Source organism: Hippocampus bargibanti, linkage group LG13 (assembly GCF_051943395.1).
Source record: "Hippocampus bargibanti isolate YZ-2025 linkage group LG13, ASM5194339v1, whole genome shotgun sequence".
NCBI lineage: Eukaryota > Metazoa > Chordata > Actinopteri > Syngnathiformes > Syngnathidae > Hippocampus > Hippocampus bargibanti.
Window position 1 is genome coordinate 10,979,700 of NC_142746.1, and position 18,634 is coordinate 10,998,333.

At 41.0% G+C, this 18,634-nt stretch overlaps 1 protein-coding gene across 13 annotated transcripts in view; it reads left to right on the forward strand.

Moving 5' to 3' along the window:
• LOC148889303 (calcium-activated potassium channel subunit alpha-1a) overlaps positions 1 to 18,634 on the forward strand; it is a 150,995-nt gene that overhangs the window by 60,603 nt on the left and 71,758 nt on the right. For all 13 annotated transcript variants that reach the window (XM_089011865.1, XM_089011867.1, XM_089011868.1 and 10 more), the window contains exons 3-4: positions 9,413 to 9,474; positions 17,168 to 17,261. In XM_089011865.1, the coding sequence (XP_088867991.1) occupies positions 9,413 to 9,474; positions 17,168 to 17,261 (156 nt within the window). The remainder of the gene's footprint in view (positions 1 to 9,412; positions 9,475 to 17,167; positions 17,262 to 18,634) is intronic.

The window sequence follows — 18,634 nt, forward strand, 5'->3', positions numbered from 1 at the left end:
AACCACCATTAATGTATGGTTGGGCTATGTCTTACATCAAATGTTTTATATATTTGATAAATACAGATAAATATTCATTGATACCATCTGTTTTGTGCATCGCTTATCTCCATTAAGATTGTAGATGAGATGATAACGTTTGCCATCTGACTTGTGACAAAAGCAGGAGTACAGCCTCGTCTGGTAGCAAATTAATTTCTATTACAGTGGACAGTTTACCATTTTTATCAGGTTACAGAGTACACGGAAAGGTAAAAGCTATAATGAATGTTTATGAAATTTGAGTACCCAAAGAAAATACACAATACAGGAATTTACTTTTTTATGTGGCGACACTTTTCCACATCTGATATACACTAATATCTACATCGTATAAATTAAGAAAAGAAAATGTTTTCGGCTTTAACAGTTGTACTTCACTTGTTCATTATTCCATCCGTTTTGATACTACTGTATGGTCATTGTATCTAATACGATTGTTGTACGACTTGTTGATCGCATCCCGTGTTGATGTCTGGCTGGCCTGATGCAAAACCTATAAAATTCTTCTGTCTCTGAGGAACTAATTGCCTTGCAGACAGCATGATGGTTGAACTTTCTACTGAGCTGCGTGCTCGGTATTGAACAACAATCACCGGCATCATCGCTGGTCAACAATCAATCACGGCAGCTCCAAAGCAAAGGTGAGAGGTGGAGCTAATGGACATTGAAGTGGAGCAAGGCTCAGTGTCCTCTTAATGGAACTCGGGGCTCTTGCCTGTGATGGCTCTTAACCTCATTTAATGATGGGTTCTATTTGAAGATTTACAGTCCCCCCAAAAAAGGTTGAAAATAGAATTTATGTAAGAATTAGCTTTGCCTGTGAGACTATTTATTATCCCTGGAATTAATAAGCGTGCGAGTAAAGCACACAGTATGCACCCCAACGGGCGAAGAAGACAGTTTGCAAATTGAGCTTCCATTCATATCTTCAGCCTATGAGAGCATATGGAGGGCATGATTAAATCATTTTTTTATATATATATTACATGAAGGAGCTGCTGGAAGCTTGGAAATGGTGGTATCAAAGAGGTGTTAAGGTCATGCATGTCAGGTGGCAGGAATATCCCACCCGTATTGACCAAGTTGCTTTGACAGCTGTACCTAAGGCGTGATCGATCTGATGTGGCGACAGAGGAGAAAGGGGGCTTTACATGTACCTGTTCAACAAGCAAAGAATACTAACACTACTTTGCCTTCCTTGCCCTTGCAGATCTTAGTCTGAGGTTTGACCTTGCTGCTTGAGGAACTGGCGACCCACCTTATCAGCAGCCTCTACACAACGGTACCGAGCAAAAGTAGGCTTAGACGCGGATGATAAACTTCTCATTAACCTTCAGGAAATTAAACGAAACCTCGATTTAATTAGATAAAGATAGTGTCACTGTCGCTTCTCCTCCGAGATGAAACATACCCTCCCTCAGGGAGGGCAGAGACATACAAAAAGGTTCTGTAAAAAAGGCTCAAAGAACGGAATGATGTTTTTCTGCATGTTTAGCAGTCAAATCCACTGCCGGATTATGCAATATATATTGGCCAAGGTAATTGCGTTGTAATATAAATGGCGTGTGGCAGCATGATTTAAGGCATGATTAAAGTGACATAATAGGATAGCGGGGCAGTAACGTCCTTTGGACACCTGCAGAGTGACCTGAATGCATTATGATCAACTGAACAGATGGAGGCAAAAAACACTACACAATGACACCAAACTTCCTCTCGCCTCATTTTTCTTAGCGTGAGCCGACTACTAATAGGATGAGAGGTGGTGCTTTTTGTATAAATGCCAAGCGTGCCCCAATTTTCTTCCGCCGATGAATTAGTGTTAGAATTAAAGAAAAGTATGTGGCCAATTAAAGTATATGGAGGTGGTATAAATGTGATAGAAATATACATTTCAAATATACATTTTCCACCACCAAAGTAGTTTCTGTTAATGTTTACTGTTTGTCTTTGGGGCAACAATTTTTGGCAGGCAACAAATTCTGTCAGAGTTAATTTATATTGCCCCTGAGATTATGAAACTGTATTCAGGTGAGCAGTGGCTCATTTACACGAGATCAACTCACAGTTTCAGAAGAGACTTTCCGATTTCCTCCGTGCATTTATTTCTATCCCGCTGATCTTTTTATTTACGGTTGCGTGTGAGCCAACATGGAAATTTACATTGACCGAAGAAAATATGTTTTTACAGAATCATGGTGATTGGTAGAATGCTTGGGAATAAAGTAAAACAGGTTAAATTGAAGGATTGACTGGTGGTTCAGTGGTGAGCAATTTCACAGTGCATAGGTCTATCCATCCATCTTCTGCCGATTATCTGGGGTCGGTTCGCGGGGGCATCAGATTCAGTCGTGGAATCCCAGACTTCCCTCTGCCCAGCCACTTCTTCCAGCTATTCCTGGCAGATCCCAAGGCTTCCCAGGCCAGCTGGGTGACATAGTCTCTCCAGCGTTTCCTGGGTCGTTCCCGGGGTCTTCTGCCAGTTGGGCCTGCCTGGAACATCTCATCAGGGAGGTGTCCCAGTAGCATCCTAATCAGATGCCTGAGCCACCTCATCTGGCTCCTCTCTATGTGGAGGAGAAGCGACGAGACTAGAGTCTGAGCCCCTCCCGGATGAACGAGCTTCTCAGTTTATCTCCGTCCTTGCTGTGTTGCATTTGTATGTTCTCCCCAGGCCTGTGGGGATTTCCTCCGGGTACTCCGGTTTCCTCCCACATTCCCAAAAATCATGCATGCCAGGCTGATTAAACACTCAAAAGTGTCCCGAGATGCGAGTGTCTCTATGTGCCCTACACTTGGCTGACAACTGGTTCAGGGTGTCCCCCACCTACTGCCCGAAGACAGCTGGGATAGGTCCAGCCCCTCCTCCCCGCTCGCAACCCTTGGTAAGATAAGTGGATTAGAAAATAGTTGGATGGATGGATGGATGGATGGGTTGAGAAAAACAATACAATTGGAAGGAATCTCACAGCTGTTGTTGGGCCCAGCAACAACTACTGTATGGTCAATAGGATCTAGCCCTTGAACTGCCTTGAAATACGCTCCACGTTAAGTCTTTAATACATCGCTATCTGCATGGCTCACACGGCTGAACACTTTGACTGGAAATAATAGAAGCCCGAAGCTACATTGCATCTGCATAATGGCATCATATCAGCTCCGTGTCGTGGCAGCAGCCAGCTCTTTGCAGGCTGGTCACATGTGTCCTCTCATCTACTTCGTGCTGGTATAATCGCGGTAGGGGTCCCTCCTCCCTTCCGTCCTACGGACACAGCGCTCACACACAGACGGCACAAAGGTGGAAGATGGCGTGGCTGAAGATGTAGCCATGATATAGACACGCAAACAGAGCGGGAGCATGCGCGCATAATGTGCACACATTGTGGCATTTAAGCTCGCGCTGTGCCTTAGAGGACGTGCTCTAATATTCTCAACCCATTTTTTTCTTCAGCTGATCTCATTCTGTCTCTGCCACAAGCCATTTTCGGCTCCCTCTTTATGCTCGTCACTTCCCACTGGGGGCGTCTTTCCAATATTCCTCATCCCTCCATCTCCCGCCGTCATCTCTGACTTTTATCTCATCTCGCCTCTTGTGGCATTACTTCACTTCTTTTTTGTTATTTTGGAGTCGACGAAAAACCTTCAAGGTCATGACCACACAATTGATTCCTGAGAACGGAAAATGTGTGAATCGTAGGTAGCTTTTGAAGAAGGTTGACCTTTCTTTCAAGTGCCCAATCCAGATTTTCCCAACCTTGTTCGTGAATCATGGACCGTCCCAGCTGGAATTTCCCTTTCAATAAGGCCAGAGCTAAGATTTATGCTGGCTGAGAAATGTGATGCAGGTTTCAGTTGGATTACAAAATGAGTGAAAGCATAGAGAATTTTGAGCAAATCCAGGATCTGCAAGTGCACTACAGTTAGCTCAAATCATTTGAGAGGCTACATATGCATACTAACAAACTAAAACAATTAATCAAGATTAAAAACAAAGGGTAAAAATACAACACACGTAATTCAAAACAATTTAAGACTACATGTTTGCACTTTAAATATGTGTCTGTACATGAACATGTTAAATATACCTGTTCTGATACTGATGGAGTAACTTTTAGAGGAGAGCTTGTCCTGTCTGTCTGCTTCTTTCCCACTCATCTCACCCCCAGCCATCTCCGGCTGACAGATGCTCATTTTAGAAACTGTCAGCTTGTCAGACCTGAGTGGCTTCCCTCCTCACTGGGCTGCTACGCTATCCCACCTATCAATCAATGGTACTGTTGCTGAGGTACAACAATAACTTGGTGTCTGTCTCATCGAGGCCACTGAGGTTAAATGAAGCAAATTGCAGAGGTCCAACTGTAATGACCACGTTATATGATGCTGTTGCTGTCAGGCTCACATCGTCACGTTTGATATGCGAAGTTGAAGATGAGTGATGGATGGCGATTTATTTTACGGTCATGCATATGATAGGTGTCATGAACGAAGAGGAAACCTGTACAGTCACAGCAGGAAATTGTCCTTTCAGAAATATTATTTGACTCCAGAGGGGTGAAATTGTTTGTCCCAAAAACGGCACGGAGGTTTTCTCAATCTGTGAAACTCAGTGGCTTGAAAACAGAACATTTCTTGACTGACAGCATGCAATCCACACGTGACTATGACCGGACCGCAATCTGTTCGTAGGTCAATTTGTACCTGTTCTGATGCAAAAGCCAAAGGTCATTTCAATTAGCGTCATCACTCTGACGGCGTTGTATTTCACACCACTGTTTGGATTTTCATGCATCAAGGCGTAGAACTCTGCCAGTGGTATTACCTTAGCAGATGCACAATGCTCAGGCATTTCAGAATCCAAATAGTCGTAAGGTACCAGGTGAGCTGTCACGAAGAGTAAGATGAGTGACTTCTATGTAGAAATATGCACAAATCATATCATGAATGAGACTACCGGGCCGACCTGTCTTCTAAAAACAAAGAATAGGATAAATACAAATGGTGGCCATAGTGTGCAGTCACGCAACTCGTGGACATTTTTTCATTCTGGGTGAATGATGAGGATGCTGCATCAACACCTAACTATACTATAACTATGACAAAAACATGTGAGGTAATAGCCAATCACAGAGCAGTGTTGTGTTTGTTGTGTTCCGGAAAATCTGACGTGCAATTAGGAGTCCACACCGTATTTCCCCCTCCCCTCAGGCAGGCGCTACCGATCCATGTGCACCAAATCCAGCAGACATTTAAACAGCTTCTTCCCCCAAGCCATTAACTCTTTGAACTCTTTGAACTATTTCAACAGTAGCCAAAATGGAACTGTATAGTGCCACTTAGCAGTTTTTTTTTTTACGACGATACTAGTGCAGCGTGTTCTACCGGAAACAAATTCCTCGTGTGTTCTACATACTTGGCAATAAAGATGATTCTGATTCAGATTTTTACCTTTCATATCTTGCAATTTATTTCATAAGAAGATGAGTTATTTTCAGATTGGGCCATTTCATAATTTACAAATTTTGTATGAAGTGACATTCATAAGTAAAGTTACTACTGAACTGAAAATGTTGAAAAGTGAAGATTGACTTTGATTTGAGTGTAGGAAATTAATATTACAATTGGTTGTGGACTTCAGCATTCCCATTTGAGAAACCAAATGTGATTGGTATTCAAATGTAGCATTGTGCTCTTGTCATTGTTTCTTGCACTTTGTTGTTTGCTCCTCTCGATAATTAGGAGTTGTGGCGCCTGCCGACATATAATTGGGCCCTCTTTGCTTGACAGTTATGCATCATTAAAATGTTTTACTTGGAAGAGAATCACAAAATTAAGTGGGGCTTTAGCATTCAGAGAGACGCCAAATCCAGCATTCGCACAACTTGGGACCTCATTGTCATCAAAGTCTTTGATTCCAAGCGAATGACTTGAACTTTCCCAAACATGTTCTTATTCTGAAATGGGAAATATTTGTTCAAACTAACAACAAAACTGCAATCAATTGGTATGCTTGTGCTTCATGTCTTGGAAAGCACAATTCGGCAGTTGAAGGGCTGAGTTATGCCCACGTGTGACCGGAATACAAAGTCTGCTTTTCCTAACAGCGTTGTCAGGTCATTGCTGCATCTTGTGCCTCCAGACTGCCATATCAAGCCAAGGAGTGTGTATGGCAATAGATACCCCATCCATCCATCCATCCATTCATTTTCTTATCCGCTTTATCCTCACAGGAGTTGCAGGGCGTGATGGAACCTAACCTAGCATCTTCAGACAGTGGACGGGAGACACCATGAACCAGTTGCCAGCCATCAATTTTAACCATCAATGCCCAAACTTGTATCTAGGGACAATTTTGAGTGTTCAATCAGCTTGCCATGCATGCTTTTGGAATGTGGGAGGAAGCCGGTGTACCCGGTAAAAACCCACGCAGGCATAGGGACAACATGCAATCTCCACGGAGGAAGGCAGGAGCCGGGATCAAACCCACAATGTCTGCATTGTGAGGTCGACGCGCTAACCACTGGTCCACCGGACTGCCTCACATACTGTATACCAGGTTTCGGGAACCTATGGCTCGCGAGCCATATATGGCTCTTTTGATGATTGCATATGGCTCACTGACAAAACTAAAACTTATCGGTTTTTCGCTGTTCATTTCCTGTTTGGGCGGCATTTGGCGGAAAGTGCAATTTTGATTGGATGATACGACCTATGTCCGTTGATATCGAAACAGGTAAACGCCCCCTTTTAAATGAGCCTAATGAGTAAAAAAAATGATGAGTACACTTCAGGTTGAATGGACAGAAGGATTCGCCTTTGTGGAGGGAAAAAGTTCTGCCGTAGTTCTAATTTGCAATGAAATATTACCATGAATGAAACAGTTGAATATCAGTGCCACATTGACAAGCCCCATGCTAACATTAGCATCAATATACTTCTGTGAGAGACAGCAGAAAGCAAGCGTGCAAGCTAATGAGCAGTGTGTAGGCTAGCTAGCAGTAGCTTCGCTATCGAACCGGCAAGTTGACTTTCATTCCGATTGTTTGGCTGGATTTTTTTACCAATCGTGAGGAACAGAAAACCATTCATATTTATAGTGAGTATTATCACAGTTATTTTAAATACTATATTCTGACATTTTGTTGAAATCACATGTGTAAAGTGTCTTTGAGAGTTTTGAAAGGCGCATATAAATAAATACATCTGTGTAAATTCTCAGTCGTACAGTAGTGGTCATCAATGAAAAGGTTTCTTCAGCCGTCATCTGGACGTCTTTGAGAAGAAATACAGAATACGGCTGAAGAAACCTTTTCATCACATGTATTATTATTTTTGCTAATTGTTTATTTTAATTAATTCAATTACCCTGTGTTTATTGTTTCGTGAAGCCACTGGAACAGAGATGTGGTCTTTAAAAATACATCTGGCTATTACCTTGTTTTTGGTACACATTTTGCTTGGAGAATGTTTGGCTTCGCATAATGGGATTTGATAAAGTATGTCTTTCACAACTAGAGCGAGAAGAAAGACTCAAAAACCCATGGCCCAAAATGACTCTGTAAAATCACTCTTGTTCCAAGTTCCATGTTGGCTCAGTTTTCTTCCACATGCGAGCCATGATAATCCTACAGACCGCCAAATCAAGTGCGATCTTCAGCCTCTCGTGTATATGTAACATGTTCACAATTCTGCTGTCGTTCATATGTGAGCTGCCACTTTTAGCCCTTTAGCTTGCAACCCCAGAACCTGACATGTTCACAGACACATGAGCATACACACCTTTGTCACCACATCCTCGGCATATCCAGTACCAGGATAACACTTGCTCAAGTGATATTTAGCTTCTCACGTTAAATATAGCATGGGATAGGTAAATCAAACCCAATCATGGCATTATTAAGGAGAAACAGTAAGATGCCACTGCTGCTGTTCTCATCTTACATATCGGGTTTTTAACAGGGATGGGGATGCCCGTCTGCCTTAAAATACTCTGATAGGTTTCCCCCTTTGCAGTGCTTCTCGCACAGTAATTTGAATGCACAGCGGAAGGATGGGGGGATGGTGAGGTGGGTTCTTCACAGCTGAATAACTAGGTCAGTTTAAGATGATGACGCGTCTCCTCTCTTTGGCTCGTCGTGGGTTTTCAGCCGCCGACCATGAAGGCAAGCACTCATTGTTCCTTCTCCTTCCATTCCTCTTTTTTCCACAACCCACCATAACCTTTGAACTCACACTGCGGCCTAAATTTAAGGGCACGTCATTCAAGCATGATGTCTCGAGATGATTCAGTTATGAAAATGTCCAGCCACTGATGGATATCAGACAAAGTATGTTAGATTCGTATTTATTTTTTGCACTCGTGTTGTTGACGTTTTCCACATTGATACATAGCATGTAGGAAAAATAATTTTATGACACATAGCTATTTTTCACAATTTGAGACCTCAAAAAATGATTATAACATAATTCATGAGGTGATTTCTCTATTTATTCGTTTGTTATCAATACGTTCAACATCAGCAGTGCTGTAAGTTTGACAGATGGACGGACTTCTTGACTGTTTCCCAACGTGACAGTGCATTCCTTTTGGTTTTACAGACGACATAATAGCTTGAGAATGATGTACCACCCACTAGCTACCTCATTGTATTTTCTCTGTTTTTCATCTTCAGCCTCCCATCTGCCTTTTGTGTCAGAATTCCCACGTGTAACAATCCAATCCAATCCATTTTACCTTGCGCAACACTTCTGCCCCGAGATGGCCATTGTGCTGCATTCAAGCATCTTAAATCCATAAAAAAAAAACGAAAGAAGAAAAAAAAAACAAAGTGCTTAATACATCGGGCACAATGTGTCAGATCCTTCTCAAGGGGCATCGCATGAAAGTAATGAAGCTCGGTCATCAATAATAAATGGCACCGTTATGCAGCACAGCTTGCTGCTTTTGTTGAATGGGTTGAATTGGAGACTATTGTGCACCCCTCCCATGATCAGCTCTTTGGCAAGATGATTTGCACTGACATTGTGGTGATGATGAGCACGTTTATTTCAGGTGGAAGATTTCTCAAGGCCTGGTTTGATGTTTGTGCTACCCGGTGCATCACCTTTACCTATTGCTGTTAGTTATGTCCTATCTGCAACCTTATACAGCCATGTTTACTCCAGCCCACGCAGTTATCATGTTGTCAGCACCCCGAAGCACTTCTATTTGAAGACGGGCGTTTTTTATTTAGAGGCAAATTCAAGATGCACATCAGTTTGCAACCCGAACATGACGAGACAATGTTTAATTACGTGTTGCGTCAACAGTATCCGAATATAACAACCTGATGTCTACTTGCTAATCGTTTGCTCGTCTCTCCTGTCTCCTCAGGTGGTGTTGGTATTTGCACTCAGCATCGGGGCCCTTGGAATATACTTTATAGACTCCTCAGAGTAAGTATTTTATACTTCTTTGGAGAAATTATAAAAGATATTCCCTGCTTATGAAGCCACACAAAGTAAAATAAACATGACTTGCCTTGACGTTGCCCTACATACTGCGAATAAATCAGATGTGAAGTCTCTGAAATGCAAATGCTCGTATTTACACACTCATACACGTGCACACACACGAGGACAGCGTCTTGTCAATGGAAGGCATGTCAGTTTCCATGGCAACAGAGACAGGGAGATACCGTATATGTGTGTAGAGGATCTTGCTTAGTTGTGTGTGTGGGTGAATTAGTGAGACGGGCGTGTGTTGCCAGTTGGTGCGTCTCCCTGGTTGGCAGTCACCCAGCGTCACATTGCGGGCCTGGCAGCTCTCTGACAACTACTGCAGTGTTATCCACTCCCAAAAGTACTTTTTTAAAAAAAATTGAATTCCTGATAGATCCAAAGAAGCTTCGATGGATGATAAAACTTGGCAGTGGGCTCACAATGGCTGCAAAATGAACACTCCTGATAAATATTTCACTGTGGAAATATTTATGCTCTGTGCAAGTAATATATATTTGTGTTTTGTTTGAATGCAAATCCACTGGCTGTTGAGTACATGCAATAATTTAGTCCTGTAAATATTGTCAGTCCATAGCCCCTTGAGTGAACATCGAAGAAGGAGGCATTTGCATTTCATCATGCTATTTCATTTGCATGGAGGGAACATTCTATGATTATATGGCAGTATTTCCCATTTTAATGAACAAAGAGAAATATCCTGGGCGCACCAATAAAAAAAGTATAACAGCAAATACACATCCCAATTCCATAATTTCTGCCATGGAACCAAATGGCACAAGATCACAGGTGTCAAAGTCATGGGCTGGGGCCAAATCTGGCTCGCCACTTTATTTTATTCGGCCCGCGAACGGTTTCCCCAAATTCATTACGGCCCCCGAGAGGAAACCGTAACTACAATGTGGCCCGCGGCAAAAAAAAAAAGTAATAATAAAACAAATGAATATGACACCCCTGATCTAGAAGATGAATATTTATTTAGAAATAATACATCTGTATTATTTCTAAATAAATATTCATCTTCTCGCCAATTTTGTAGATTTAGATAATCTGAATGGGGGTCTGAATCATTGATCTATGGTACACGAAAGTCAACCTGTAAGGTGGAATGCAATCAGTTGGGAGGCACACTCATCTATTGATACATTTCAAATCATGCAAATTCACCAGGATTCAGATTCAAATGTTTGTAAAACTGTACAGAAAAACAATTTTGTTCTAGGTAGTGAGTTCATGTTACATAAACACCAATTGAAGATGGCATTATATACGGATTCATGTACATTGTTCTTGGAACGCTTGACACACTTGCTTCACGCGTTAAAATTGTTGTCTTGGTCCGCTAAATGACGCAACCAACATGTTACAAACGACTTTTGCTTGGATTCTAGTTCTCATTTTCGTGGCCGGCGGGTGTACATAGAGTGGGCCAGTATGTTACAGTTTCAACGTCTTGCCTCCCTGCGTCAGAAGCATTGCCTAAGCCGTCAGCGCGGCAGTCCATATTGCCCCCAATCCACACCTCTATGCTTTGCATTGTGAGTAACTCATGTCTCCCTCACTGGGAAATTCTTATCAAACTACAGCAGCTTGTACAAACTGTGGGCTTTTTTACATTATAATCACGGTGCAGCTTGTGTAAATTTTCTGCTACATTTTCGACACACCTGACTAGAACTCGAAAGCCTCTCGATCAGGATTTGCTGTATTACGCACAATTCAAAGTGTATTGGCCGGCCAAAAGCATCCTACGTTGCCAATGCCGAATTCATCCAAAATGCATCACTTAAGGACGGCACACTGGCTTGTCTGTTATCACTCGGACTTGTCACCTACACACGAGCTGTCACACCAATCCGGCAGCAGCTCGTTTGGTTTTCATCAAGTATTCTTGCTGTGATTGACAAGGGGACAATTTTTGACTCCTTTTCACCTGGTGTGGGGTGTTGCGTGCGTGGGGATGCATGAAGAAGACGACTGAGCGTTAGCATTAGGCCACAGGCGTAATTCAATTAACTTGCGCTCGCACAGCTTCTAAAAATAGATCCGCCTCATTTACCTCTGCTGAAAAAGAACGGCAACAGGAGTGGAAGAAAAATCAATGATTACAGACTAGTACCTCAAACTTTTAATGATTGTGATTACCCTTCTTAATATTGACGGCTGTGTGTTGCAGTCACTGTGGGCCACTCATCACGGACCTCCATATGAGTCAATGTTGTATTAGTGGCCGACATGCCACAAGACACGGAGCAATGCAATACAACCACAACAAATCCCAAAAAGCGGATATGGACTTTATTTTAAAAGGCTTCATTTTTGTTGTCACGAATGAACTCACGTAGTTGTCATTAATTTGGCAAACATGCTGATATTGAGAGGCCTGTTTATGAATGAAGCCTCAGTAAGCAGCGAGAATGACCGCCCATCTATTTGCTGTTGCGCAGAGCTTGTTTACCTCCAATATGCGCCCGTGGCATGTTTGAATTCAGGCTTTGTCTGCTCCTCTTTTAGCACTCACGCACACACACACACACACACACACACACACACACACACACACACACACACACACACACACACACACACACACACACACACACACACACACACACACACACACACACACACACACACAGGTTACAGTATGTGATGGTGTTGTCAGCAGAAGAATGTAGTTTGTGCTACCCCCGCCTCCCCCGCATGACCGTCAGCGTGGACACCTCCGTTCATCCCTTTGCTTTATTTTCCTCTTGGGTGCGCCCCTCAAACCTATAAAGACAAATGTAGGACAAAGTCACTGCTAGCTCCTCCTAAAGGCGCGTCCCTGTTCCAATTCTGTATTGCACTCGTCACCCTTGTTAAACTGATGGGGAAAAAGATACTATCGAAAGCCACCTGAAACTCTATCATTAGCGTGTAACCAACGTCAACACTGAAACAGAAACGGCTCCTGATGATTAATTAATGGAGTAAGCTGAGAAATCTGGCAGAAGAGCTAGGTGAGGTTTGGCAGACCTTGTGCCAGCAAATAATCTCCTAAATAGGGACCTCCTCCATGGGGTGTTGATTGCACCTGGCAGTGAGGTCAGGACAGAATACCACAGCCTCCATTTGGACCAGAGAATACCGTACAACACTAGAGGACACCATTAGTCGCTGACACCATTCTCTAAATGTCAATCCACAAGCATATTATTAATGGCACTCGCTCATTTTGTTTCCCCTTTGAAATTGAGGCAAAGCACCTGAAATCGGATATCCTGGATGCCAAAATGGGACCTTGATCACCCATCCAGCCACTTTCTAAAACATCCTAACCTCATTTGGGTCACACATGAGATAAAATGCAATTATAAATACAAACAAGAGATAGAGCTGCACAGAAAATGCAATTTTAAATAGGTTGACAGTTTAAAGCTGCCATGTGAAACTGGGTTGCTTTTAGTACAGGAGTATCAAACTCTTTTTTTTTTTCCCCGGGCCACATTGTAGTTACTGTTTACTCTGGAGGGCCGTTATGAATTTTGGGAAACCATTAGAATGTTTCATTTCCTCCACATATTACAAACAGAATGCACAACAAATTAATGAATAACTACTTTTCAAATCAATTTTCACAAAAAAAAATCAATATTATTATATTAATAAATGTTATTCTGGTTTACATACGACAATTCGACAATTTGACCTTCTGCTTTTGCAGGCCGAATAAAATGACGTTGCGGCCCATATTTGGCCCATTACTTTGACACATGTGCATTAGTGTTATTGTTGTAGGAACTGTGAAACTGCTTAAACTATCGAGGGAGATTGGATTGGATTGGATTGGATATGCCTTTATTAGTCTCACAGTGGAGAAATTTACATTTCACAGCAGCAAAGTGATGAAAGGAATGAAGGTAGAAAAACAAAATACATGACATTAATACAATACATACAATTAATACATACAATACATTGGGATGCTAATATTTACAGGTGAGGCTTTAAGTTCATGATTTGTCATTCGTTCAAATGTGAAGATTATTTTTTTTTTAATAAATTCTGTTTGATATGAAACCAAACCTCAAATAACGATGGAGTACAGTTGTGCTATGCTAACGCCACAAATAATTGTGCTAGTGTAAAATTTGGTTTTCACAAGCTGGTTTTCTAATGAGATTTGTGTTTTTTTTTCCACCCTCTGTTAAATGCAAATGGACTGCATGAAATGGCTAATTGAAAATCTAATGACAGCAATGTCTGTGTTGCCAACTAGTTGGCTAAGTTTGCAGTTGCACACTCACTTGCTTGTACATTTTTTTCCAGGGGAGTGGGGTGGGAACCCAGAGTCGCCATGGCAATGTGAAGGAGGCCTGGCACCCTACAATGCACAGGGAAAGTTCTATTTTTAGTACAGAGGTTGAATGCTGCATGAATCAAACCTTATAACACAGAGGCAGCTTTATTTATTTAATTTGTATTTTAAATTAAATGTGCACAATCATCTATTATGGTTATTACTGTTCACTTACACCTTAGTTGAAAAAAGGACACATTCATTGTTCTTTCCTGTTATTATCATTATCACAGTGGAGCTTTTTATTTTCACAATCTGAAAAAAAACATCAATATACTACTTTCTAGTTTTGGTCAAGAATCGTAAATAACCAAGCCCTGTCATGGATGAGAAGAAACGTAAAGACGTAAAGCCCTGTCATGGTAAATAAAAAAAGAACAGTTGAAAAGGGCTTTTCACTGTTTTTCTCTTTTTTTTTTATTTTCCGTCCAACATATTACTATTAATAAATGTTCTTTGGCATTCTTTTTTTAGCCTACTCTGAGTTGTTTATGCATTCATCCATCGTCTCTGTTGGTGCTATTTTTACCTTGACCTAAGTGAATTATTTAAATACTAACCTGGCATCCCAGACCTCCCCACCCACCCGTTTGCAAAGTCGCTTAGAAGATACGCTTTCGAGGTAGACATTTACTGATTATATCTAAATCGCTTCCCACATCTGCGTTGGCAGACGTGGAATGAAAACATTCATTAGAGGTGATGCATTATTGTATAGACAGCAAAATCCCTCACTGTTCGTCCTGCAGCTTGTCAAGGTCACAGTAGGGCAAACAAAGGCCTATTGTCTCACTGATGGTATTTTGGGCTATTTTTAAAGCGTTATAATCAAAGTTCTTAAGTCTTGTGAGCAAATGAGAATTTACAAATATGCCAGTGTTTGTGCGTGTGTATATGTGTGTTTGTGTGTGCGTGTGTGTGTGTTTTGTGAAAGCAGGTTAATGTGATGAAACATTTTTGGTCCCGAAATAGACAAATGTGCTCCGTGGCCTTCCCTACCCCCAGGCAGTCTGTGTTCTATATATTGTGTGTGCACATGCAAATGTGCGTACATCACTTCCAGCTTCACAAATAATCAGGAGCCATTGGGGGCTTCGACTGAAAGCTTTTTTGGGGGGTGGGTTCTTTTTGGGGCAGTCACAAATATAAACTTGGGATGAATACGAGAGCTTTTTATAGAAGCGTTGCAATACCGGGATTTACACTCATTTATTTCCATTCCAACACACACAACGGAATCACATCCTTCTATGTCACTTTGTCACATCTTTCTGCCTTTCTTTCAGCATGTCTCTTTCCTTGCCATTGTTACTCTTTAGCCCCCGGACTGTGGCCAGGGCTTAAAGGAGTAATAAGAACCGCATTGGGGCATGAACTATTTTCCGCAGGACGTTAGCAACTCCTGGCCAGGAATCCTATGTGATTGTGTGTTGTGAAGTGACACCAGACCGCCCAATACACATACACACCACGTGGAAGTCGGCTTTTTTTTTTGTCTTGCCTTACATTCATTTCATTTCGTGTCAGCAAAATAATTGCAGATTCATAATCGGAAAAAAAATCTGGAAAAATGATTGGCAACTCTGATTAAAAAAAAAAGGAAAAACAATAATTTAAGTGTGAAATTAGCTGGGATCGGCGACAAGCTGACCCACGACTCTGGGGACAAGTGCTGTGGAAAATGGGAGTTTTGAACGGCATTGAGCAGTTTCTTTTCAGACTTTTTTCCCTTCCCTGTACTCAAGTCACTAATGTCATTTGACTTCCAATAATGGCCAAATAAAAGCTTTCAGAATTTCAATGTGATCTTTCAGCCTGATGCAAAGTCAAGCTGACTAACCAGTGAGGCCCATGCTGAATGCTGCCATGTTCTCACCGGGATTATCGAGAACGCTTTAGGTCATATGACTCGAGATGAGCAGTTAGTCAGAATTAGGCCAGAATGGAGCCCAAGGGGGGAGACGCCATAGTGACCACCCCAAATGGTGTCTTCTCTGTGTGCCATGTGTGTGTATGTGTGCCCATGTGGTTTTATAAGAAAGCACTTCTTTTTTTCAAAATTATTTGACAGCAGAGGAAATTTGTCAGGTTGATGTATGACTCTTTAATTGATAATGCTCAACATTGGCGTGAAGTCCTTTTTGGGCACAATTTCAAATTAACCTCTGCCCAAAATCTGATTGCACTTCACCAAGGGAAATTGCCTTTCAACCAAATCAAAGCGTTTATTTTTAACAATAGCTGCCAGTGGTTGTAATTTCTTTGGACATGGGCGAGGCTTTTACATCATCTTAAAGAGCAGAACAGTCCTAAGGATACACCCGAGATGAGCAGTGTCAATTAAAAGTTGGATCATCTTCTCGGAGCAATAAGACCTATTTGGCATGTCTTGACTCATTCATCCAATTTCAGGGATGATAAAAATGTCGACGGCCCATTCATCCACCTCTAGAGGTCATTGTGCGGTAACTCAAGCCTCAGGCCATTTAGCGATCCATACGTGAACTATTTTGAAAATCTGAGACTTGTGTGTGTGTGTGTGTGTTTGTTGACTAAGCTCCTCTTCCCCTGAAAATTTAAATCAAATTAAAAAATCAATATGTATTACAAAACGAACTTCTTGATGACGGGGTGTTCGTCCAAGTGATGACTGCAACGGAGACTGCCTGTGATTGTTTTTTGTGCCCACTCACTAATAAATAATGGTCGTGGAGGATGGACATTATGACAGGTTTGGAAAAGAAGCATCCAGTTAGTGGCTGCCTCCTCCTTGACAGGCGAGGATGATGCAGGAGATGTATGTTATATTGGGCAATATCCGTGTTAGACATTTATGCTTGAAAAAAAAAATGATTCTGACTATGAATACAGTTGGTCGCGTTTTGAGTTAATAGTTTTAGTACTTTTTTTTAGATCAATGTATCCAAAATTGGTTGAGAAGAAATGAATAAAACATACAATAGACACATCAACATCGTGTTACGGCCACACATCTGCAATTGAGCAAATGCAGTACACTGTTGTTCACTTGATAGGAGCTAGCAAGAAAATGCCAATTACTTTGTCTCGGCTCCCATTTCACTTTCTCATGATGGAGGACCAAACACACAAACAGAAGTGTCATTTAGAAGATTCTTTTTAATATGATGCTATTGAATTCAGCCATATTACTCATCCAGGGAACATGTTTCTGTCGGATATGAAAAAAAAAAAAAAATAGAAAACCATCATCATCACAATCCACAAGTGTCCTTTGAGCAATGTGTTTCTCTCTTTTGTATTTTGCAGCCCTATAGAATCCTGCCAGAACTTCTACAAAGACTTTACGTTACAGATTGACATGGCCTTCAATGTCTTCTTCCTCCTTTATTTCGGTCTGCGGGTAAGCAGCACGTGATGCTTATTTCTCAGCACATCATCACCTTGACCAAAATAGTCTTTTTTTCAGTTTAATACAATAAACTGCTAATAGATTTAGATTTATACTAGTGCATATGATAAAAGCTAATGCTGGAAAATGCCCCCCCCCAAAAAAATAAAGTAATGATTAGCAAGCACTTTATTTCATATATTTTTTCAGGGCGTTTTTACAACACTTATTGCAAACTCAACTCAACTGCATTAATAGAGCACTTTCAAACAGCCATCGCTGCATAAAAAGTGCTCTACATGGAGCAACTATCATATACAAGAATAAGGCAAGAAATCAGTAACAAAGACAGCAGAAAGCACCAAACAGGATTACTAAGGTCAAAAGAAATGAAATGTATTACTGTCTCTAGGTACTCGCAAGAAAGGGGAGGTTTTACTTTAGCCAGTTGTGTAAAATGAAAGAAATCCGATTTAAAAAGAACCAGCCTCAACAAGAACAGTTGGTGGTGGTTCAATGCTAACTGTTTGATACTAGCGAGATAAAGAACCAAAGTCTGACTTAAAGGACAACCCACATCACTTTTTTGTTTCCTAACTGACATCAGAAAAACGTTTTATAGCATCTAAAATACCCAAAACAGGCAGTATGATATTTTTAGTCAAATGCAAAACACCAATAAAAATGACTTAAAGTGTCTAAAAAGTACTTGAATTTGAAACCGGAAGTGGCCAGTTTCAGAAGGTCCCGCCCCAATGTTCGTAGTGTCACGGCAAGACGTCTTGCCTTGCTGGAGAATCAAAACAATGGCTTCAGATTCGGAGAATATGCTTTCTTGTTACTCATCCAGTTATGAATATGATTCAAATAGTTCAGAAGAAGAAAGCATACATATTTGCAATTGATTTAAAAAAAAAATCACTGTCATTTTGAGGCATCAGGGGTGGGAAATGTCGCACCCAAAAAGGCAGAACATGGCGACAGAGCCATGTAAGGAATTAATCAGCCCGTTTCCACAGGCTGATTAATATATATATATATATATATATATATATATATATATATATATATATATATATATATATATATATATATATATATATATATATATATATATATATATATATATATATATAATGTATTATTATTATTATTATTATGTTGTATGTATGTACGAAACACATCTCAATTTACTGCCAGTATATAAGTATGACTGTACTAAACTCGCAATTAAATGTATGCACAAGTCTAGATCAAATGAGCTCTGTTTTACATTGCTGTCATCCCAGAAAAAGTCTTCTGGCGAGCCTGACATACTAATAAGTGACTAAATCAACTCATAAGCTACTTATGCCCCAACCAGGGGGCATGAATCAGCAAGTAGG